This window comes from Danio rerio, chromosome 17, assembly GCF_052040795.2.
Source record: "Danio rerio strain M-AB ecotype USA chromosome 17, GRCz13ab, whole genome shotgun sequence".
Taxonomy (NCBI): Eukaryota; Metazoa; Chordata; class Actinopteri; order Cypriniformes; family Danionidae; genus Danio; species Danio rerio.
The window spans coordinates 21,356,980-21,366,758 of record NC_141037.1 but is presented as its reverse complement, the minus strand read 5'-3'; the positions used below and the strand labels follow the sequence as shown (position 1 = coordinate 21,366,758).

Sequence of the window (9,779 nt, the reverse complement as noted above, 5' to 3'; positions counted from 1 at the left end):
CTTTCCCACTTTACCTTTATCAGATGGCAGCACATTATATCATGATGGGTGGTATGGTGGCCTCTCTCTGTCCCGGGATGAGTTCAGCACCTGTGGCTGTGTGAGTGAAGCTCTTCTCTGCTTTACACAAACACAGTTCCTTGTACAAACCGCATCCAAATTCTCTGAACATGGATATAGGAGAAGCGGAGGACGAAATCCAGTTTCTGCGAACTGTAAGTAAAATGCAATATATTATGATGCATTCACTGTGCCTTTTCTTTATAGTAGAAAAAGTGTTAATTATTACTCTAAAGTTTAATTTGTTGTTAGATTGATGTAATTGGTCATTAATTAGCTTCTTGAACATACGTTTTAGATTGCTTTAGAAAAGATGCTTTAGAAAAGATTTTTAGAGATATTTTCGTATGTATGCGCACACATGTTTCCAGCATATCTGAAGTTGCTTCACAGATATTATTGTAAATATATTTTTTATTATTTAATGCAATATCACGTGTTCACTTAAGCAGTTGCTTACAATATTGTGCATAATTGGGGCTATTCTTATATATACAGTTACAGTGCAGGGATTTACAGTGTTTAAAATCACATTTGAGAGAGTTGACCCATATCACTGTTGTCTATTTTTACTGTGTTATCAGTAACAGAGGAACTGGAGAGTGTGTGTGAGCTCCATATCTCCAAAACGGATATAAATGGGACACTCTGCTCTCTCTCTCTCTCTCGCTCTCTCTCTCTCTCTCTCTCTCTAATGCACACACACACACAAACTTAATTCACTGCTTCTCTTGATGTCTTTTAGCACAATGATTTATAACTGCAAAATCATTCTTTTTCAAATCTAATAATAGCTTAATAATAGAAGTGATACAGCTGTCAGACGGTGTGTGTTTGTGAGCCGCTGCTGATCACTGAAACTCTGATGACAAGCTAGAGGTGTTGGAATTCTCCATTCACAGACTGATATGCTGAGATTCTGTCCATATAAGGCTGCACTGTAACGGTACAACACACTCTAAAATATGGGATCTATCATATGGGGGTTTTATTTGTTTATAATTTTTTTTTTATGAATGTTATTTGTTTTATAAATCACAGGTACTAAAAATGTAAACAATGTTTTGATTTGATTTCTTTTATTACTTTTATTACAAGTTTTTGATTAAAACGTTTATTCTTTTATGTATAGTTCAGGTCAGAATAAGTGCAAAAATATAGCTTTTATGCTAAATGACAATTAAACTTTTAGTCATCTTAAATTTTGACCTTTGTTTTGCACACATGTTGTTTACAAAAAAGTAGATGCTTTGTTTGCACTTTAATATATATATATATATATATATATATATATATATATATATATATATATATATATATATATATATATATATATATATATATATATATATATATATATACATACATATAAAACTTGCTTTAACTACAGACTGTCAGCTTTAATTTGAGGGTATTTACATCCAAATCAGGTGAACGCTGTAGGAATTACAAAGGTTTGCATACAGTATGTGCCTCCCACCTGTTAAGGGTCCAAAAGTAATTGGACAGTTGGCTTCTAAGCTGTTCTTTGACCAGGTGTGTGCTATTCTCCCATGACTCCAATTACAATGAGCAGATAAATGGTCAAGAGTTCATTTCAAGTGTGCTCTTTACATTTAGAATCTTTTACTGTCAACTCTCAAGATGAGATCCAAAGAGCTGTCACGTATTCAAGCAAGCCATCATTAAGCTGAAAAAACAAAACAAACCCACCAGAGAGATCGCAAAAACATTAAACATGGCCAAAACAATTATTTGAAACATTCTTAAAAAGAAGGAATGCACCAGTGAGCTCAGCAACACCAAAAGACCTGGAAGACCACGGAAAACAACTGTGGTGGACAACCAAAGAATTCTTGGTGAAGAAAACACCATTCACAACAGTTGGCCAGATCAAGAACACTCTCCAGGAGGTAGGTGTTTCTATGTCAGAGAGTCAACAATCAAGAGAAGACTTCAACAGAGTGAATACAGGGATGTATTTACCACAAGATGTAAACCATTGGTGAGCCTCAAAACAGGAAAACTAGATTAGAGTTCTAAAAAAAACCTTCACAGTGCTGGAACAACATCCTGTAGACTAAAGAGACCAAGATCCCCTTGTATCAGTGTGATGGGAAGAGAAGAGTATGGAGAAGGAAAGGAAGAATTGAGCAGTGGTGGCATGGTGGTAGTAGTGACATGGCGGGGGCCATGTTGTCAATGGAACTGGTTTTCTAATATTTATTGATAATGTGACTGCTGACAAAAGCAGCAGGATGATTTCTGAAGTGTTTCAACCTATATTTTCTGCTCATATTAAGCCAAAGGCTTCAGAACTCATTAGATGGTGCTTCACAGTGCAGATGGAAAATGACACAAAGCACACTGCAAAAGCAACCAAAGAGTGTTTGAAGGAAAAGAAGTGGAATGTTATGCAATGGCCAAGTCAATCACCTGACCTGAATTTGATTGAGCATGCATTTAACTTGCTGAAGACAAAACTGAAGAGGAAATGTCCCAAGAACATGCAGAAACTTTAGACAGTTGCTGTAGAGCCCTAGCAGAGCACCACCAGAAATGAAACCCAGCGGTCTGGTGATGTTTATGCGTTGCAGACTTCAGGCTGTAATTGACTGCAAAGGATTTGCGAGCAAGTATTAAAAAGGGAAAGTTTGATTTATGATTATTATTCTGTCCAATTACTTTTAGACCCTAAACAAGTGAAATGCACAAATGCAAACTGTTGTAATTCCTACAGTGTTCACCTTATTTGGATGTAAATACCCTCAAATGAAACCTGACTGTCTGTAGTTAAGGCACATCTTGTTCGTTTCATTTCAGATCCATTGTGTTGGTGTATAAAGCCAAAAATGTCAGAATTGTGTCGATGTACAAATGTTTATAGACCTAACTGTGTAAAATATGTAAATATACGCATATATAAAATAACTTTTTAAAAATTTTGTTTAATTCCAAAATAAGAAAAGTGTCCTCTTTGGCCCATAGGCCACACATTGCTTACTATTTCTATAAACTATTACTTAAGTTTCATGCCAACTTTAATCACTGATAGGAATTTTAATGAATGTTTATTTTTGTCACCATTAATGAGGTTTTTGTATGTAGTGTGCACTTGCATGTGCATTTATACAAAGCCTTTGAAATTGTGCAGATTTGAATGTTCACTTTCTCAGAAATGTAATTAAAAATAATTACAAGATGAAGTCTGAATTATTGATTATCTCAAATTATCCTTTGAGTCTTTTTGACACTATTTGATCTGCTTGCATTTTTAAGCTTCAACCAAAACCCCTGCTTTTGAGTTATATATTGAAGTAAATGTTGAGTTTAAAGAGCCCATATTATACATGAAATAGGGTCATATCTTGGTTTTAAGGGTCTCCAACAACAGTCTAATATGCATGCAAGGTCAAAAAACACTTTCATGGTCTTATAATCTGCATTTATTTTTACCTAATTATCCCAGCGACTCCCGTATGAATCGTCCAGTGATAAATTTGTTCCCAAACCCGTCCTTAGCGCGAAGCTAATCTGCGCTGATTGGACCGATGACAGTCTGTCGCGATTGGTCGACTGCCTTCAGTAAGAGAGTGAAATGCACACAAACACACATATTGCCCTCGTCCTTGCGCGCGCGCACACACACACACACACACACAAACACACCTCCGGACGACAACGCTCCCGCTTCCGCCCGCACCCGCCAGTTTTTAGCCTGAACCCGACCGCTCCCGCTAATATTAAGAATTTGTTGTCCCGGTGCCCGACCCGCCCCGTTTTCTGCCCGCCGCGCCCGATCCCGCTAAAGAGCGGGGGAGAACATAACCGAAAATCACCCAGCTAAACAGTCCAGACAGCCAAGCTGTCTGTATAAACACACACACAAGCACTAAGCAGACACACAGGCAAAGCTCTCTCTCTCTCTCATTCGCATAGCAATATCCGCGATATTGCTAGACAGCCCGCTCCCGTCCCAAATTAAACCTGTTACCGACCGCTCCCGCGATTTATTCGGAAAATTATTACCGCGCCGCAGAAATCTGGTCGGGTCCCGCAGCGGGAATGCAGACCTCTACCACGGAGCTCCGTAAACAAAGCAGCACGCGTCGCGTTTTTAACGTGGCTTTGCACGTGATAAGAGTATATAGCCAGTTAACCTGATACAGTACACGCGGTTACAAGTAATAAATCACAACTAAATACATTTGCAAGCTAGAGTCAACTAGGCAACAACTTTAATCGCACGTACTTACACTTGAGAAATGGAGGAAGAAACCCATCCTGACGTTCATCAGTAAGTTACTCTTTACTGATCCTTCCTTTAACAAACGCCGATGAAGTGTTCTTTTTAGCATGTAGTTTCCAGAAGTTTCCAGTAGTTTCCAACTGCTTGGTTATAATGCTGAGGTTTCATCTTTGGGTAGATTCGATAATATGCATCTGCAGTGTGACTTCAATCGACCGGCATGTTTGTGTGTGTGTGTGTGTGTCTGCGTTTCTGCGTCAGAGGGCGGGGCCTCAGGTTTGAAATCTCCTGGGTTTGCGCGTGCACGTGAATAACTTGGTTTCGTTCGTACTTCATGGCGAAACACCTAATGACTCGGTATCAAGGCGACTCGTTTGAAGCACTATGAGTCGACTCTTTAATAGATGAATCAACCGTTTTAAACACTGTACTCTTACAGATTTAAGCCTTAGCTGGATACTTCACTTCACTTAGAGCTGTGTTACACACTACATGGAGGAGAATTTTCAAAAACCCATAATATGGGCTCTTTAAGTTAATATAATATAATAATGTGCTTTTATTATGTAAGGTGAGATATTAGTGTAAACTGTGTTCTCTGTTGTAGTGAGTGAAGTACACCTGTAATATGAATGTGTTTTTCAGAGGGATGAGTTAGTGTTGAGGTGCTGCTCATCAGGCCCTCATCAGCAGAAATTGTGTTTAGCTGCAGAAGGTTTTGGTGAGCGCCTCTGTTTTCTCGAGTCCACCTCCAACTCAAAGGTCAGATGCTCAGTTACTTCATGTTTTCAAAACTGGTCACTATTTTCTGTTAACGGTTTGGGAATTATCACACTCTTCAGGAAAACAACCTCCCAGAAAGCTTTCATACTATCTGTCTTTGTTTCACAGAATGTTCCAGCAGATCTGTGTGTGTGTGTGTTTGTTCTGGACCAGTGTCTGTCTGTCCGAGCGCTGCAGGAGATGCTAGCCAATCGTGAAGATCTTTGTACAGCGGTGGGTAATGTGGAAAAAGACTTCAGAAATTAGCAATATTGAACATCTATCAGTTTAGTGGATGAACTTTCTTTTTTTCATCTGTTCAAATGTACCCTGCTGGCACAGAATGTCAACATGACGTCATGGGGACATTGGATTTTGTTGAAAATGAAAAACGCATTGACGTCAGAACCCAACATCAAGCCGACATCAATGTCCAACGTCCAACCTAAAACCAGCCAAATATCAATGTCTAATCATGCTAGACCCTGACGTTGTGTGGACGTTACCACTATGACATCTATCAGACGTTGGATTTTGGTCACTTTCCAACACAACCTAAAACTAACCAAATATCAACGTCTAATCGTGCTAGACCTTGACGTTGTGTGGACGTTACCACTATGACATCTATCAGATGTTAGAATTTGGTCACTTTCCAACACAACCTGAAATCAACCAAATATCAACGATATTTGACGTCATTATTGGACGTCAAAAACGTTGTCCTTAGACACCGGTTAGACATTGAATTTTGGTCACCTGATGTCATGACCTAAATCTAACCTAATATTAACGTCTTATGATGTTGTGTGCCAACCGGGAATGGGGTCAGTAAATTTTTTGGTTCATTGAAGGTGCTTTAAATTGGCCTTAAGTAAGAATGAAGATATTTATGAAGTTACAAAATATTTTTCTTTGATTTTCACAATGCAGAAAACGTGGATGGAATTGCAGAATCCAGTTATTAAAAGGAATTCACTGTATAAAACTGGATTTTGGTGGCGCACACATTTAAAAAAAAAACAGAACTGTTTTGAAAGAAATAGTGAGTTAATAACAAAGAAATAGAGAAGAATAACTGTTGTAAAATTATATGAATACAATTATTATTGAATTCAGTTAAATAGACAAGAGCTTAACAACAAAGAGTCAAGAAAAATAAAACAAATGGAAAAATGGATGTCTAAAGTGTAAATGGAATAATTTAGAAAAAAAAAAATTAAAACTAAAACTGATTTCTTAAGGCATTACAATTCTGTTCTTTGGGTATTTCAGCCAACCAACCAACCAACATTATAGTCTGCAAGTGCATTATAGTCTGTTTACAGTTATGAAAAAAATATAATAGTATTTACTTTTACTAATTTGCTGTATTTTTATTAGATAAGTGCTACCAGAAAATAAAATCTAACCTGCTCCAAACCTTTAAACATTTGTCTGAAGAAATGTTGTAAAGAAATGTCACAATTTGTGTCAGTCAACAACTTTTGAATTGCTAAATAAATCATAGGTACAATAATAAAACAACTGCTTTTGTTTCAGTCACATGAGGCGGCTGGTCGTCGTACTCTGCTTTATGGTCAGGCTGTGCTGTTTCGGCATGCCTATAGTGACATGGTAAGAGGCCACCGAGGCAAAGCTTTTAAAATGTTTCTTTTTTTATTCATTAGTGGCTTCCATATTTGTACTAAAAAGTGTAAACCTTAAGCCCTGTGCATCTTTGTCTTGCAGTATCTTTGCTGTCTGTCTACATCAGGGCTCTCCTCTGACAAACTGGCTTTCGATGTCGGTTTGCAGGAGGACACCAAAGGTAAGTTCACACTCTCCTATGGTATACTGTGAAATTAATGTTCTCGTCTTCTAGCATGATGAGGAACAATTCTGCCATATTTTTTGATGTTGCATTGTATGGTTTCAGGTGAGGTGTGCTGGTGGACGGTTCACCCTGCTTCCAAACAGAGGTCAGAGGGTGAGAAAGTGCGAGTGGGTGATGACCTCATCTTAGTTAGTGTTTCCTCAGAGAGATACCTAGTGAGTGGATCATTCATACGTCTGTCTGTTGATCTACAGTGCATTCCACTAATATTACTGTCCTTGGTAAATATGAGCAAAGAAGGCTGTAATAAATGTCTTTATTGCTTTACCTTTGATCTTTTCCCTAAAATATTAACACAGTAGAGGCTTATTTGTTAATAATGAGCGATTATGTTAATAATGCCACTTCTAAGTATTGGAAACTTTCTGACCAAAATAATTATTTAACTTCTGCAATTCTCCAGCCATGTTTCTTGGAGCTTTTTGGCCTACCCTCTTCCTAACAAATGCCCACTTTCAGGCTGATTTATAACATTTACAGCTGGAATTTTGTTGTTCTTGAAGATTCTACAATGATAGCGGAAAAGGACATTTTTAGTGTTTTTCTATTTTTTTATAGCCACTTCCAATTTTGTGAAGCTCAAGAGGATTTGCTGCAAATTGCAGCACTTATTTTTTTTTTTTGGATCGGGTTTGGTCTTTATCTACAACCCTGTGAAACAGCAGGTCATGGTTGAACAATTTTCTTTTCCTCATCACACAGGTGTACAAAAAATATATTTAAAATATCAGTGGAAATATTGTTCAACAATACTTTTTTCATATGAATTCATGCAGGTGTCTGTAAATTTGTGTAGTAAATTAATTTAACAAAATATTTTCAGATTTTTCTGAGATTGCCATTGTTTTTGCTAATAATTTAAGTGAAAGATTAAAAGCAATAAAGACATTTTTGTCGTAGCTTTCGTTGCTTATATTTTCCAGGGGTGCCATTTTAGTATTTGGTTGTATTACATACAATGTGACACCTGTCTCTCTCTTTGCAGCATGTGTCGTGGACTAACGGTGAAGGGAATGACAGTGGTGTTGGCCGAGTGGATGCAGCCTTCCAGCAGACGCTGTGGAGTGTGGCCCCTGTTTCCTCTGGGACTGTGAAAACACAGGGTAAATGAAGTCACACATTAGTAATCTCTAGAAATCGCTGAAGGAGCCTGCTAAACAAATTATGTCGGTCTTGTGATTGAACAAAAGATTGTGAAGGTGCTGTGTGTAAGTTTTTGACTCTTCTACAGCATAAAAATACTGTAATATGTTTGCAGATATTTAAGAAACATGCCAAGTGAACATTCTTGTTTATTTGTAAAACAATGCTGAAGACAGATATTATGCTACGAAAATGGGTTTTCCGTGCCAGAACTCTCTCTTTGTATATGTTCTTTTAACCAGCTAGTTTAGGCAATTATATTTCACTACTCCAGGTTGCCTTGGTGGAAAACCCAAGTGGCAACCTCCCGCTCTCCCTCAGGAAGCCAAAACAGAAGTAACTGAAGCTGCAATTCATCGAAATTCTACTAGTCCTTGCTCCATATGGAGCAAATTTCTATTGAGCCCATTGTTAGAATGGCCAACTTTACAACAGAAAAAATGGCGTTTACAGCCTGGTACAAAGAACGATTTTGGATCATATTGCTAATATTACCCTTCATGACAACTGTGAGGGGTTGAATTTTTTATATAACTCATGTGTTTCCTTTATATTAGGTTATATTAAGTTTGCATAATTAAGTGCTTGGCTACTTGAGTGACAGCTCGGTCTTGCTGGTCACCCTCACTTTACCTCAGCTGACTCTGGCTGATTAGCTTTCGGCATGTTGAACTCGCCATATTCATTGTATTTTTGTGTTGTTTTATGTGGCTTTACACAGTCAATTGCATTTTGGAATTATTTCTTACAATTACTAGATGATATAACATGCTGTGTGCACTTGTGCTCACAAACCATCACAAATCATTTCCCAGGTGAGTTTGAAATTATGAAAATTCTATAAATTATGAAATTTTATACTTATATCATCTCTATAAATGTGTATGTTTTATTTAAGATAGTTTATCATTTATAATTTTCTTTAGACCAGTAATGCACTCCAGAATCTAACAGATTGATTAGCTGTAGGCTCTTGAACAGTAATCTGAAGCGCTGTCATACAGTGTTATGCTTGGATTTCATAAATAGCTTTGCATTTACCAACACACACAGATTTTATCTGAAGTGTTTGGAGTAATTCACACTTTCCTCCTGTTGAAAAACATCATAAGAACAATGTTTAGTGGCTGAATGTATTACAACAGTGTTTTTAAAAGTCTAAACACTTTATTGATATAGTGTTCAACCAGGCACATTTGGTCAGTTTCAGAACACAAACGAGTCACAGGTAATGAAGTATTAAGCTACTTCTGTTTGTTTTGATCAGGAGTGCAATACCTAGTTCAACCACTGGGTGTCAAACTTACATACTGCACCTTTAAAGGGCCATGAAACCCTTGTGTTTCAGCAGGGTGTTTTCACACTCATAGTTTGGAAAAAGTCAGGAAAGTGGGTGTGTCTAGCTCTGTTTAGGTGGGAGTGTCGGGGGAGGGAAAGAGGGAAGGATTTGAATGGGAGTTTTCCATTTAGGCACGCGCTGATATTCACAGAGGCAAAAGAAACACACAGATGCAGAGGAGAAAGACTGTGACTGTGTTTAATGACAGCGGGATGTTTGACACTGCACTTCATATAAGAGAAAAAACCTCTGCATTTCTCGGTAACTCGGATGCACTCGGTAGGTCAGAATCTGTAGAGACAGGACTATCAACATCAACTGGAGCTGCATCTTTTTTAAAAGGAGACGAG

The 9,779-nt window shown here is 37.7% G+C and overlaps 1 protein-coding gene across 1 annotated transcript in view; it reads left to right on the top strand.

Annotated features, from left to right (window-relative positions):
• Positions 1-67: 67 nt before the first annotated feature.
• The window catches only part of ryr2b (ryanodine receptor 2b (cardiac)), a 119,809-nt gene continuing 110,097 nt past the window's right edge, over positions 68-9,779 (top strand). The window contains exons 1-7 of the mRNA NM_001442678.1: positions 68-215; positions 4,955-5,071; positions 5,201-5,305; positions 6,614-6,688; positions 6,803-6,881; positions 6,990-7,102; positions 7,933-8,050. Of these exons, the coding sequence (NP_001429607.1) occupies positions 171-215; positions 4,955-5,071; positions 5,201-5,305; positions 6,614-6,688; positions 6,803-6,881; positions 6,990-7,102; positions 7,933-8,050 (652 nt within the window). The 5' untranslated portion in view covers positions 68-170. The remainder of the gene's footprint in view (positions 216-4,954; positions 5,072-5,200; positions 5,306-6,613; positions 6,689-6,802; positions 6,882-6,989; positions 7,103-7,932; positions 8,051-9,779) is intronic.